Here is a 15,356-nt window from a genome sequence, read left to right on the forward strand (position 1 = left end):
CCTGAGTGAGTTGTAGTTAGGAACATGAGGGAATAACCTAAGCTTAATTTACATTTGGAGGAATGTTGGCTGTTCCTCTGATAGGACACAATTGAAATCATCCCCCAGCAAGGCTAAGGGTTGATTACCTGGAAAATACAGTGGTGTCTAGAAAGTGGGCCAAACAGGAGAGAGGCAACCACATCTGTCTGCTGAGTTTATTCCTACTGCAGTAAAATGGTGACCCTGCAAACAGAAAAAGGCAATAACAAATTTTACTGATGTTGTTGTCTATAGTCATTTTATGATGACATTAAGATATGTAAAGCTTATTTCTGAACTGAATTTGGGTTTATTAGAGTCCTTTGGAAACATGTAAATATCAAGATGTTACGATATACTAAAGAATTAGAGTTCATTAAACCATGAGTAGAATTGGGGTGGGAGAGTGCTATGGGCAAAGATCAATGTAATTGTGGTGAATGTGAATGGAAAAATAATAGACATGTATAAAATACAGAGTCTCCTTTAAGTGTTACTGAACAGGACCTAAACACTAAAAGCAGTTCTGTAGAAGCTCTTCCACTCAAAGATGTAACATCAAAGTTAGATTACATGTATAAATTAGAAGTGGCTTTTCTTAGCCTTAAAAAAGTTCATAAACCATCCCCAGAAGCTGTCTTGCAATGAAAAACAATGATTATCTGAAAGTGCTGAGGCACTGATGCTTCTGGTATGCTTACCTTAAATGTACTTCACTGGTAATACAAGGACAGTGACACTATGGAAGCCACCCTTTGTTTCCACTCTATCCCTGTGTTCAAATGTTGCTACCAATCAATACAGGCAGCACAACTCAGCTGATATCATTGCATTATTTTTTTCCTGGCGCTTTCCTGGTTTAGCAAGAAAATTGGGGAGAGTGTGTGTGTGTGTGTGTGCGCATGTGTGCATGTATGTGTTAAGGGCATTTCTGCTACCACCTGTTTCTGTCTTGCCCTAGTGATAACACAGCAAGAGCTGATCCCAGGCGTGTTCATGTTAGTCAAGTGAGGAGTGTGGTTGCTTTAACAGATGTTTTTCAGACATGAAGGTTGTGTTAACAGTCTGCAAGGTAGTGCTGTGCAGAGATAGCTAACTAACTCCAGCTGAGATAGCTTCAAAATCACAGAACTGCAGCACTGTGCCAGGACTAATTAGCCTAGAGGTAGCACCACACTGACACAGTTAGATTGCTCTGGGACACAAGCTAATATCCTGATAGGTACTCCATGGAGACGTAGCTGCTTGTTTAAAATCAGCTTAGTTATCTGGATTGCCACAATGCAATGCACAACTCTGACATGTCTTAGGAGGCCCAATATATTATTACCTTCTGTAATACTCGCAGCCACTGCCAAGTCTCATTCATAGTAATTTTATGCTTCAGGTCACAAAAATATACCTTCATTTATTTTTATATTTTGTAAAGGATATATACTAGAATCCTGACATTCAATAGAAAATATCTCTTTCATATATACAAATGTTACTGTCCCTTCTAGTTTTTTACTGGTTTTACCTTTGTATATTGATAGAAAATTACTCTCTGTGCTTACAGCTTCATACCATTTATACGCCTCATTTTTATATGCTTAAAAATTTAGATTGCAATTTGTCTTTCATGTTCCTACCTTCAACAGTTCATTAGTTTAGTTCATTAGACTTTGAGCCCTGCATCAAAAATCAATGATTCATGTCTGTTTAAAAGGATCTTAATAATATTCCATATTTTAGAGATGGGAAGAGGAAAAGATAGGCTTAAAGTATTAAGTCAATTAATTGGCTTACTTTGATGTGTGTGTGTGTGTGCGCAATGCCTGATGGTGTTGACAAATGATTGTCCCTAGGCCATAGAAAAAGCAAAGGCAAGAAGAGTACTTTCAGTCCCCTGCAGAGGTGGGGTCAGCTACAAGGGAAGCAGAGGCTGCTGATGAGCAGAGGAGCAGGAGGAGTGAGACTTTCATCATTTTGGAGCTGAAGGAACCATGTCACCTTCAGGAGCTGAAATAGGCCAGGGGGCCTGGTCTGAGTGCACACAGAACCTCCACTGTCCCCTTGGAACAATGTATTTGACTTTTGCTATCTCCTCTAATGCCTTCACAAGCATGACTTCTACCAACTTCTGAGTGCACTGTACTAAAAAACAGGGGAGGACTGCTGGGTGCTGTGGTGGTCAAAAAATGCCTTGGACATAGCTATCATGAAATGACAGAATTTTTGATGCTTGGAGAAGGATGAGGGTCAGCAGAACTGCTGCCTTGTACTTATGGTGGGCCAACTTTGACCTGATTAAGAGCCTGGTTGACAAAGTCCCTTGGGTAATAGCTCTGACAGGCCAAGGGGCCCAGGAGGGCTGGACGTTCTTCAAGAAGGTAGTCTTAAAGGGGCAGGAGCAGGCCGATGAAAGATGAGCTGGCAGGGAAGAACACCAGCCAGGCTGAACAGAGAGCTTTGGCTGGAACTCAGGGAAAAAAGGAGACTTTACCACCTTTGAAATAAGGAGCAGGCAGCTCAGGAGGACAGTAACAATGTCACGAGGTTATGCAAGGTGATGATTAGAGAGGTAAAAGCCCAGCTAGAACTCAGGCTGGCCACTGCCATAAAAGATAAAAAAAAATGTTTTTACAAATACATTAGAAACAACAGGAGGGCCAAGGATAATCTGCATCTTTTATTGGATGCTGCGGGGAACATGGCTACAAAGGATGAGGAAAAGGCTGAGGTACTTAACGCCTTCTTTGCCTCAGTCTTTAATAGTAAGACCAGCTACGCTACTCTTTGGGTACTCAGCCCCCTGAGCTAGAAGACAGGGATGAGGAGGAGCAGAATGAAGTCCCTGTAATTCAGGGGAAACACTTAGTGACCTGCTGCTCTACTTAGACATGCACAAGTCTATGGGGATGGGTGGGATCAGTCTGAGGGTATTGAGGTAGCTGGTGGAGGAGCTTGCCAAGATACTTTCCATCATTTATCAACAGTCCTGGGTAACTGGAGAGATCCCAGAAGACGCCCATCTACCATAAGGGCAGGAAGGATCCAGGGAACAACAGTCTGTCAATTTCCCCTTGGTGTTGGGGAAGGTTATGAAGATCATCCTGAGTACTGTCACGTGGCGCTTGCAGTAAAACCAAGGGATCACACCCTCCTTGACTAACTTGATCTCCTTCTATGACAAGACAAGCTGCCTTAGTGGATGAGGGGAAGGCTGTGGATGATGTCTCCTGGTACTTCAGTAAAACCTTTGACACCATCTCCCACAGCATTCTTCTGGAGAAACTGGGTGCTCATGGCTTGGACAGGTGTTCTCCATTCTGGATTAAAAGCTGGCTGAACAGCTGAGCCCAATGAGTGGTAGTAAATGGAGTTACATCCAGGCTGCAGCTGGTCACAAGTGGTGTTCCCCAGAGCTCAGTACTGGGGCCCATCCCATTTAATATCTTTACTGATGATTGGATGAGGGGATTGAGTGCATCCTCGTAAATTTGCAGATGATACTAAGTTGAAGGGTGGTATTGATCTGCTTGCATGTAGGAAGTCTCCGCTGAGGGATCTGGACATGCTGGATTGATGGGCTGAGGCCAGTTGTATGAGGTTCAACAAGGAGAAGTGCCGGGTCCTGCACTTGGGTCACAACAACCCCACACAATGCTACAGGCATGGGGAAGAGCGGCTGGAAAGCTGCCTGGAAGAAAAAGCCCTGGGGGTGCTGGTTGACAGCCATCTCAACATGAGCCAGCAGTGTGCCCAGGTGGCCAAGAAGGCCAACAGCATCCTGGCTTGTATGTGAAACTGTAGCCAGCAGGACAAAGGAAGTTCTTTTCCCGCTGTACTCGGCATTAGTGAGGCCACACCTTGAATACTGTGCTCCCTTTTTGGCCCCTCTGTTCAAGAGGAAAACAGGTTCTGGAGTGTGTCCAGAGAAGGGCAATGAAGCTGGTGAAGGGTCTGAAGCAAAAGTCTTATGAGGAGCAGCTGAGCAACTGGGGTTGTTTAGTCTGGAGAAAAGGAGACACAGGGGGGACCTTATTGCTTTCTACAACTGTCTGAAAGAACGCTGTAGGCAGGTGGGGGTCAGTCTCTTCTCTCAGAAAACAAACAACCGGACAAGAGGAAATGCCCTCAAATTACATCAGGGGAGGTTTAGGTTGGCTATTAGGAAAATTTCCTTCACTGAGAGGACGGTCAATCATTGGAACAGGCTGCCCAGGGAAGTGGTGGGATCACCATCCCTGGAGGTGTTTAAAAAACATTTTTTTTATGTCCCATGCTTAGGGACATGGTTTAGTGATGAACTTGACAGTCCTGGGTTAATGGTTGTACTTGATGATCTCATAGGTCTTTTCCAACCTAAATGATTCCATGATTTTAAGATATATATATAAATAATCTCATGTATGCCTTTTAGGAGCTTGAGTATTTTTACCCATGCATTTAAGGAAGGGCAAAAGTGCAATGCTGTGGATGGTCTTTTAATCTAAATGAAGTTATTTTATTGAGAATAAACTCAGAATGTAGAGATGCATAGAAATTTAGTCACTTTTCTTCATCCTTTACTTTTCTGGCAGAGGGTTAAAAATCAGAACTCGGTAAAAGGTATTTAATGGCTGAATGCCTTGACCTTGTTTGGGACAGAAGCCAGTCCAGGACATTTGTTGGCTAGAGCTGTGCACAGTGAACATTTATAATCAGCTTGGCACTCCTGTTAATATGGCAGGTGTTTCTGTCTACCACCTTGGAAAGTGCCAGACCACAGTGATGGCTAGTGAATAATGTGTTGCTGGTAAATCTCTCTTTCAACTGTGCAGTTTTCTCTTTTAATTTGCTATATTATTCAGAAAACATCAAAGTATTTTTATAGGTATTGTATTATATTTTAGTATGAAAACCCCCTCATTTGTTTGTGTGTGTCTTTAAAATGAGTAGTTTTAATAGAGTTGAGGATTCAGTGCTTTAAAAATTGGCAGTGGATTCATGGGAGCTTGAAATGACTTATAAGAGAAGTAAATCCATCATTTAGAAATTCTCACCGTAAATCAACTAAAGAAATTAAATCCCGTAGATAAATGTTTTGACTCACAGTGTCTTCCCTGAAGGAGAAATAGGGCCAAAATGTTTGTCTAGCAAATTGTGGGTTTTCTTGTGGTTACCTTAAATCAAGTTCACATGTTTGCACTGTTCGGTATTCTGTTTCCTTCCTATACCTACACAAAGACTTCACTCAGCATGCCTGGAGCAAATTAAAACAAAAGCACTTATATAGGATTACTATGACAATGCTTATGAATAGAAAGGATTTTGAATTGTTTTGCCAGAGGGTATAATATGGTTCTGTAGTGAGCTGAGGGACAAATTCTTATTTAACTGAATGGGATAGTAACCTTCAATTTGGTAAAGCAACTTTTAAAGTTTTAAGTTACTGACCAGTGCTGAATGGTTTGGCTCTTGTTGATGTGAATTCCAAAAGCTAAGCTGACGGATGACATCTCTTCAACCCTTTTACATATTGACATCTGTCGTGGTTTAACCCCAGCTGGCAACCAAGCACCACGCAGCCGCTCGCTCGCTCCCCCTCACCCAGAGGGATGTTGGAGAAGAATCGAAAAGGAATGTGAAACTCAGGGGTTGAGATAAGAACAATGTAATATGTAAAGCAAAAGCCATGCATGTAAGCAAAGCAAAGCAATGAATTAATTCATTGCTTCCCATGGGCAGGCAGGTGTTCAGCCGTCCCCAGGAAAGCAGGGCTCCATCATGCATAACGGTTTCTCAGGAAGACAAACAGCATAATGCCAAATGTTCCCCCCCTTCCTTCTTCCCTCAGTTTATATACTCAGCATGATGTCATATAGTATGGAATACCTCTTTGGCTAGCTTGGGTCACCTGTCCTGGCTGTGTCCCCTTCCAATGTCCCGTGCCCCTCCAGCTCTCTTGCTGGCAGAGCCCAAGGAACTGAAAAGTCCTTGAATTAGTATAAACATCACCCAGCAACAACTAAAAACATCAGTGTCCTATCAGCACGGTTGTCACACCAAATCCAAAACACAGCACTGCTCCAGCTACTAAGAAGAAAATTAACTCTATCCCAGCTGAAACCAGGACAACATCTTATTTAAGAAGAGGGATATAACTATTCAAGAGCATAGACAAATGAAATTTAAGATAGTTGCAGTGCCAAGATGGCATGAATGAGTACATGGGAATGAAAATCAGGAATATTTGCTTGAATGAGTAGCACTGAGAAATTCAGTTGGATCTTAAAATCAAGTGTCATACAAACATAGGAACAAAAATTAATATTATCACTTGTCACGTACCAAGAAAAGTGAATGTATAAGCAGTATTTGCATTTTTATTTTCATAATTTAGCTTCTGTATTTTTTAAAGGATAATGTAAGAAAAGTGAAAAATAAATTAAAATTAATATTCATTTGAATGATTATATGGATTCTTTTAAGATTTTTAACGGATTTCAGTTGACACAATATTCTAATATCAAGCTTTAGTGAAATTGTTGAACTGTTAGATTAACCTTAATATACAGAATCTTAGAACCTATGTTTGAATTTAATTAGTGTAATGATGTTAGGGTATGATCTTACAGGTTCAGTATAGGTTTTAACTTCTGAGCTCGTCCCACAGAACTCTGTTCTTGATCCTCTTCCTATTTATGTCCTTTTGTTAGCTTTAGGGCAGCTTAGACTGAGATCAACTGTTTCTGTTTTGGGACACTGTCCTACACACTGTAGTTAGCATTAAAATACAAACCAAAACAGGATAATCTCATCTGCTCTACATTTTGAGCTCTTTGAATGGATATTTTCTGTAAGAATTCCTGAAGATTCTTAGACAGAATGATACTCTGCTAAAAGCTATAGAAAACATTATTATCACTGAAAGAAATACACTTTTTGTTTTAAGAGGAAGGGAGTGGTTTCAGGGACACTGCAGAGAAAGCAGAAAAAATAAAAAAGCATGGAGGGGATGTGCAGAGGAAAGCTGAAGATGCAGAGGGGGATGATGGGCAGATGTTCTTGGATAATATGCTAAAAGAACAGGAGACGTTACTGGAGAATTACACTGAACATAAGGAGAGTCCCAGTTGTAATCATGTGATTGAGGATACCATTGGAGGTGTAGGAAAACAGCCTTCCTTAATTCCATTATTCACAAATATTTATTTTCCCCCTAAAGATGACAGGATTCTACTGCAAGTTTATTTTATTGGGTGGGGTTTTTATTTGTTTTTATTTTTTTTTATTTTATTATTGCATAGGTCTTTTGCAATATGGAAATTGCTGGAGGAGGATGGACAGTTATACAACATCGAGAAGATGGGAGTTTGGATTTTCAAAAAAGCTGGAAAGAATACAAAATGGTAAGATGAAAAATGTGGAATAGCTGTAGAGTTCATAGAAGTGTTAGATTTCAGTTAGTACTTCCTATTGTCTTAAACAGTTCTGTATGTAGTGATGTGGTGGTGTCCTGCAGTTTTTGATGAGTTACCTTTTGTCAGGTCTGTTACTTTCAAAAACCATAGCATTCTTTTTACTCAATTAGTTGAGTATTATTTCCGATGACTTAGGGTTTATTTCAGATTAGTTACTGAGATTAAAATGAGGTCAGGCCCAGGCATATACACTGAAGAATGTTGCCATCTGTCCCTCTGAAGTTTCAACTTGCTGTGACGTTGAGAGGTAATAGGCATGTGATGATGTTCCAAATACTTGGATGTTTTCAGCTGAGGAGAACTCCTTCGGAGCATGAAGCATCTCAGATACAAATGAAAAGTTTTACCTGGGTTTATCCCAAGTCATACAACACCTCTGCCAATCAAGCTAATGTACTGGAAATGTTGATACTTCAAATAGGATTAAAAGAAAACAAATAACTTACCAAATTACAGATTATGTGACTTCAGCAAGCTGTTTTCCCTTTGCCAACTAAAAAAAAAATTACTCCAATCTAAATAAATTCTCAGTATTTTCATTTGCTGCCTGATCAAACTTTCTGATGGAGCTCCTTTGAGTTCCTGAGCACTGGCTTGGATTTCAGTGACATTCCCAGTGAAGGTTTTAGAATCAGCCTGGAAGAAGAAAATATTTTTCCAATAGCTTTCAAAAAGCACTGAATGAAGAGATCATTTAAATTATTTAAAAATAAAAGCAAGTTCAGATCATTAAAAATTCCTATGGGAAAAAGTCCTGTTATGGAACTCAACTATTTCAGAAATACATGTAGATTAGATTATTGTACCAAAATGTCATTTTGGATTTTATGGATGCTTTCTTTTCAATATTCTTATATTACTTGAAAATATAAATTATAGGCGTAAAAATTAATAATTTGGGTCAGACCTCTGCTACTACGAATAACTTGAGGATGTAATCTGTTTCATAATATATGTGAAGTAAAAATTATATTAAAATGCCAAATAGATATTTTTGAATGGATTTGCAAAATTGGAATCTTTTTTTGAACTCATAAAGTTTTAATTTAGCAGGAAACTTGAAAACTGTTTTACTCTATTCTGGTTTATAGTCAAATAAAGTATCAATTTATTTTGGGGAGACCAAAATTTGAAGATTCTACCAGTTCTACTTATGTGGAAATTAGAATTTGTATATGCAACCTAAGTCATTCTCTACATATGGACTGCTTTAATTTATACATATCATACGGATTATTGAGAATTACTCAGTTTTTCTCTCCCGTGCTTTTTCTTAGACCATTTAATAAAAACAGCCCTTCTTTTTGAAGTTTTCCCATGTGGCCCTTTTTCATATATATCCCTTCACTTCTTCAAACATTTTCCTCAAATTTTCCTTTACAATAGTGTGAGCCTGTTTGGGATTAGATTATATTGGTTTTGTCTCATTCAAGCAGTCTGAATTAATTTTGCTTCTCTTTTGGAATGTCATAGTCTTCTAAGAGATCATTTACTTCTACCAAATAAAAAGGATCTGTTTTGGAATTTTAATGAAGGCTATCCTATAAGTCATGAGAAAAGACGTGATTTAGGCTTGTCTCTGCTTCTATGAACTGTTTCACCAAAGTAACTAGCTTTGCATCCCTTCTGTGATTATCTTATACTATCAGATGTTAAATGATAGAGGCTGGTGAGTGCTGTGTGGATTACTGGGATATGTGGCAGTGTCTGAGCTTCAAGGCAATGACACCACTGACTTAATTACTTCATTGTTCAAAGAGGGTGAATGGTGTCTATTGTATCACATCCCTCCTGACACAATCTACCTGGTGTTTCTTCCAATATAAACTGGGTAGTGTGGTGGGGGATACAATGATACTTGGTGTTACTTGGAGTGGTTGAACTTAATCTGTGTTCTTTGAGCCCATAGTTCAGATACAGCTTTTCAGATTTGTTAAGATATTCTTCTTGTGCTTGTATCTCTCTAGGGCCCCAAATCTAACAGAAATAAACTATATCATAATAATATAACAGTAATATTAAGTCTCTGGGGCTTCTTTTAGTTTCACTGCGTTTAGTTCTTATTGGAAAAGAATCTGGAGAATTGATGAAGTTTTTCAGTTACAAGCAAGTACTGCTTGCCAGCTTGTGAGCCAGACAGGGATTCAGGCCACCAACCTGTGTTACCATTACTTGTGGTACCACAAGTTACTGGTGGTTCCATTTTTTGGTGGCCATTGCACATTTTCTCTGACTCTAAGCTGAGATCCTTACAGCAGGTAACTTGGAAAGGGTGCACATGGTGTATGCTCTGCAAAGGTGAGTGAAAGCACTGCTGGGTTACAGGAGTCACCTGGCAACAATAAGGCAATCACTCTTTCATTCTGTTTCCTGCTGGTGCCTTCAGCTTACATGAAAGTACCTCAATTTCTGTTCAATATATTTTCCAGACATCAATGCAGGAAACAGATTAAGAGAGAGATAAAGTAGCCACAAAATCTTTTGAAAGTAGGAAATATACAACTCCATCCGTACATAAATTGCCATAAAATCAGTGATACTACAGTAACAGTAGTATTACCCTTTTCTCCTTGTTCTTTTGGCTCCATTTCCACTGGCATCCAATCTCCACTCTAGAAAAGAAAGTTACACTTACTTTTATCTAAAAAAATAGCTAATTAATAAAAACCCCTTTTATGCAGATTTATTGTTATGCAAGATTGGTTATGCTGTCTTCTTCCTTAGTGGTGTATGTGCTTACCAGTATCGTTCAGTTTTGTTATTAGTCTTATGCTGTGCAGTGTAACTGGTGTCTTTGCTTCTAAGAACTCATTTCTGACTTTGAAATCTCTTGGGCCATTTCAGTTTCATGCATTCAATACTAACTGGAAGAAATTCAAAGGAAACCCTCTGAGTTCATCCTCCCATCCTTTTCCTATCAGTATCTACTACATCTGATCTTTCACATTTTGCAATGGATTTTCCATTATACTATTTACTCCTTATCAGAAATATTTTAAGTGGAGCAACAAATAATTTCTATAACAACAGCAGCGAAGATCACCCGGAAGCAACTTTCAACCATTTTTCATGTTTCTTTGCCTGAGGAGGGAATGTAAAACACTAAGATTTTTTTGAGCTCTAGAAGGATAATATCATACTAAAACCTGTTGCTTACCATCTGCAAACCTAAGCAGCTTTTAGAAGGGGGATTTCCACAAGCTTACTTTCTAAGACACAATTTCTGGCATTTATTAGGCAGTCATTAGCAGTAATCAAATGCAACCAAATGATTAGCTCATGTGCCAACTTGGCTATCAAGACTTCTTGCTCAATTTCCAGTCTTTCAGTTATCGGATGAATACATCTTTCGTAGTTACTGTCTCCATTTTTGCCAGATTAGGTGATGGAGTACTGGATTAGTTATTCTCTAGCCTTTTAGCATGTCTAGTTTAATAATTCCCAGGAATTTCACAGAAGTTATTCCACAATCAATAGCCCAACATTCTAGTAGAAATTCTAGTAGGCATTTACATTATGTTATCTGGAATAATCTGACTTTCCTCTGAGCCTCAGTAAATTTTAACTAGTACAAAAAGTCGATCATCCATGTCTTTTACTTACCTAAAAGACAGCTGAACACCTCTTCGGACTGCAAGTCTTTGATTTCCTTCTAGGCATGATGTTTGTTAGCCATTTTGATATACTTCCTACAGTTCACCTCTGTGAGTAAGCTCTAGGGGGAACATATCTCACCCATTTCCTGCAACACCTTCTAGTTTGTGACAATCAGGAAGCTGGTCACCTTGTCTTTTCATCTCACCAGTCCCTGCAAGTCCTACAGACTGCAAGGGGTGCACTTGGGTGTCTAGATTTACCTGAATTGTTCATAACAAGAGCTACCATTCCAACAATTATTTTTTTTTTAGTACTATCTTTCAATTCATTTTGAAAACTTCCAGATGTTACTTACATTTAATTTTTACTTGCAAGGTGTCCCACTCCTGTTTTAGAATGTGGTCTTACAATTCCTTTAATAGTCTCCATCTGTTTTAAGTCTTATTTTAATTTCTTTTGTGAAAGTTTCGCTTCCAGTTTTCAGGTTTGCTATCATTCTTTCTCCCTACCTTTCCTGTCTAAATTGACATTTTTGTTGTTCTGTATTGCTTCAGTAGCAATACTAACTTGCACCTTTTTTTTTTTTTTTTTTTTTCAGAATATGTCCTCACCACAATTAACATTGTGTTTGACCTGAAAAAAACCAGGCAAAACCTCAAGCTTTTGTACTGTTCCCTTTTGGAACCTTAAATGAGGATGGCTATTTCTTTGTTGCAGTTTTTTCCATTTACAAGTGTGCAGATTCTTTTTTCTCCCCAAACACTTAAAGAATCAAACAACTACAGACAGAGCTGCAACTGCTTCCAGTCACATACGATTATGTTAATGACTTTCTTTTCCACGTGAGTGGCAGACTGTGTAAAATATGATTCTTTTTCCGCGACTTCAGTGGAAAACAACTTCAGATGTCTTTTTTTAAAAAAACAAAAATCACATAAATCATATGACTTGGCTGAGGAGAATGTTCTTGACAGAAAAAATAAATTTGCTCATAATTTGAATGTTCATATTGTGGAAACAATATCATAATTCTCAGTTTTGTTAAAGTTAGCTATTTTGAATTAACTTTAAATCCTTTTCTAGATTATAAGTATTTAAGCTATGTTATACATTGATATGGCCACAAAATCTTCAAATTTCTTGCATCCAGAGTAGTCTGATATTGATACATTTGTCATATTCCTGCGTTCTTTAAAAGGGAACTCAAATACTATCAAAGAGCTCTTAAAATGGTAGCACTGCTCTTTCTGTGACTATTCCACATTAAAGGAGTTTGTCAAAAGCTCTTTTTTCAGATCTTCATTCATGATAAATATTACCCTTCAGACTAAAGAATAGCCATTTTATGTTCCATTGCAAGCATGCAATGCAGCTCCCTGGGTTCACAGTATATCAGGTACTGAAATGACCACCTAATTAATTTCACCTAACTTCTGTTAGATTTAGAAAGATGCTGCTGTTCACAGGAGTTAAAACACTCATGGGCTTTTCAGATGATTTGCAATTTTGACAGGAATTTAAAATTAGGAAACCTTTATCACCATGTGGAAATTGTACATGCACATACTAGCTAGAGATACCTAGCTACCAACAGGCCCATGGTTTTATGACAGTAAGAAGTTTCTTCCATTGATTTTGGCTTTAGCTGTATTCAAGTAATCTATTTTTTGGTCACAAACAGTAACTCAAAGAAATATACGCAAAGCAACAAACTATTACACTTAAAGCACATATGGTCAGACACATAAAACTTAAAAGTATAATTGTTGATTGATCTCATACAAACAAAAATTTTCATCTTCACTGTTATTAACCGCAAATTGTTTGGTTATGAAGGATGCCGCAAGGGCAAAGCTATACAGCTGCTCCTGATAACTAGCTGATTGGATTTTACAATAAGAACCTGTGTCTTCCTTCCAAAGAGAGTTTTTGTGTTTCCCTGTTTTGCACTGGAGGGATTCAGTGGATGGGGATTCTACTCCTATTTTATTCAATTCCTTCTTTCTCAACTCCTAGGCCATACATGCACTAGCACATTGAACAGGGTCATGATCTGTGTGTGAACAGTCCTGGGACACAAAATCTTCATCACTAAATTTTAGTGGAATTTTGGTCTGACTCAACATTCTACAAATAATGCCCAAGCAGTTAGGGGTAATGGCCCATTCTCAAATGGCAGTTTGTGCAGGGCTGCCTTGCTTTCAGAGCTGAGGTGGTTTTACTGTTAGCACATGGGTTACTCTGGTTTGCTTTCTTCTGCTTAGCAAAGCACTAGGGGCTGTTCAAAGCACTTCACAGATTCTTCTTCCCTCTTGGCTTAGTGAAACAGTTACGAGAGAAAGAATTGTTGGTTAAAAGACCATGGGGACACATTTTGAAGATAACCTGGGAATAGGAAAGGAATAGAGGAAGTTTTGTGGAAGGAGGAGAACCTTCCTAACACTATCTATATTATATCCATCCATCTAGCTAGCTAGTTGGAGTTACATCCCATAATTTCTTCTGCAGAAAGAGCTTCACTTTCTTTCCCTGCTGGCCGTGTGAAGAATTTCATAAAGTGCCTTGCAATATCAGCATGGTACTTCCTGCAAAAATGAAGACTTTGAGGACAGGATGGACCTGTGAGAAAGGCAAAAACTAGGGAATGCATGTTCTTGGAAAAGACAGAAGGCATGTTGCTCCTGTACAGTAAACAAGCCAGACAGATTGGAAGTGTTGGTGGTGTTCAAATATTATGTTGCCTGAATAAGCTTATAAAAGTGAGTTATGAGTACAAAGGAATACAAATGACACACTAGACATGGATGCTTTCTTAACATATAGTCACAAATGCATTTCCTATGACAGTACAATTATAAATTGCTTACATCTGAAAAAAATCATTGACTTCAAGGGACTGGGATAGACAACATGGAAGTCATTTGTTTCTTTCAAATATTTACCAAGTAATTTAGATATAAGGAAATGATTTTTTGTGACTGGAATGTGTATTAAGATATTGTGTGAGTAATGCCTTTCATGGAGACCCACCCTTCTGTGATAAAGGGTGACATGTCATGCTAGTTTAATAAAAAGCCAGTTCTGACTGCAGCTGTTACTCAGATAATTGTCACTTTCATCAGTGCTATAAAAAGACCCAGCATGTTCTCTGCTGGAAAAAGAGCAACCTGTAAGTTTGATGTTTGGGGTATTTAGATAGATTATGGGACTAAGATTCAAGTCCCTGCTCAAACTCACATATAGATGATTTGGCTGTTGGTCTTGCCTGTAGCATCTATGCTCCTAGAGATGCACATCTTTGCTACTTGAGCCAAATTAAGTCTTACCTCCAAAAGTTCTTTTTTTTTTGTATGAATGAAAGAAAAGTACTTTTTTTTTAAAAAAAATATTTTTGGCCCTAAACCATACAATTTAGAAGTTCACTTAAGCTCCCAATTCATCTTTCTTGAAGTACCTGACTTTTTAATTTTCTTTTTCCTTTCCTTTCCTTTCCTTTCCTTTCCTTTCCTTTCCTTTCCTTTCCTTTCCTTTCCTTTCCTTTCCTTTCCTTTCCTTTCCTTTCCTTTCCTTTCCTTTCCTTTCCTTTCCTTTCCTTTCCTTTCCTTTTCAAAACACACCAATCTCCCTGGGATGTACTTACTAGGAGCCATACTAAGTGTCTGTATATTACTGGGATCTGCTTGCCCTAGACTGAAGAAGATGATTTCAGAGAGATAGGATCTCAATGTAATTTGTCTCAGTAGGAAATGCTGTCCTGTTTTTAGTTAAAGAGTAGGGACGTTAGACTGAAAATGATGCCCAAGGAAGATACACTGGCTGTTGTATATGGGTCAGTGTAGGAAACTGAGCTGTTTGGGGCCCATTGCCTAGCTAGAGGTAAAATTTGTGTAAAGTTTGTGCCTCAAACCTGGATTCCATTGATGTAATTCTTCCTCATCAGGAAGTCTACTAGGACTTTTGCTGTGTGTGTTTGAGAAGTAAAAAGGAAAAAGTGATCTTAACTTCTCTATATCTGCTAGCATATTTGGTCTAGAATGAAGTGCAACAGCCTGAGTTGCTGTAGGATATGAATAAGGTTTTGAGACTTATTTCTCAAAATTGGTATGATTTTACAAGCATTTAGTTCTTTATATAAACTGACAATAACTTAGTTTTTGTTTTAGTTTTTTGAGAAGATACCTTTGGCTTCAATCTAAACACATTTTTAAAACTTGCCACCAAATATTTTTTAGTATTTCATAAAAATAATTCTGAATATTTAGCATTATTTTCCCATAGTCTTTTAAGTTA

At 38.3% G+C, this 15,356-nt stretch overlaps 1 protein-coding gene across 1 annotated transcript in view; it reads left to right on the forward strand.

Moving 5' to 3' along the window:
* The window catches only part of ANGPT1 (angiopoietin 1), a 170,537-nt gene that overhangs the window by 107,096 nt on the left and 48,085 nt on the right, over positions 1-15,356 (forward strand). Inside the window, exon 6 of the mRNA XM_037381200.1 lies at positions 7,296-7,397. Coding sequence (XP_037237097.1) covers positions 7,296-7,397 — 102 coding nt within the window. The remainder of the gene's footprint in view (positions 1-7,295; positions 7,398-15,356) is intronic.

This window comes from Falco rusticolus, chromosome 3 (assembly GCF_015220075.1).
Source record: "Falco rusticolus isolate bFalRus1 chromosome 3, bFalRus1.pri, whole genome shotgun sequence".
Lineage (NCBI taxonomy): Eukaryota > Metazoa > Chordata > Aves > Falconiformes > Falconidae > Falco > Falco rusticolus.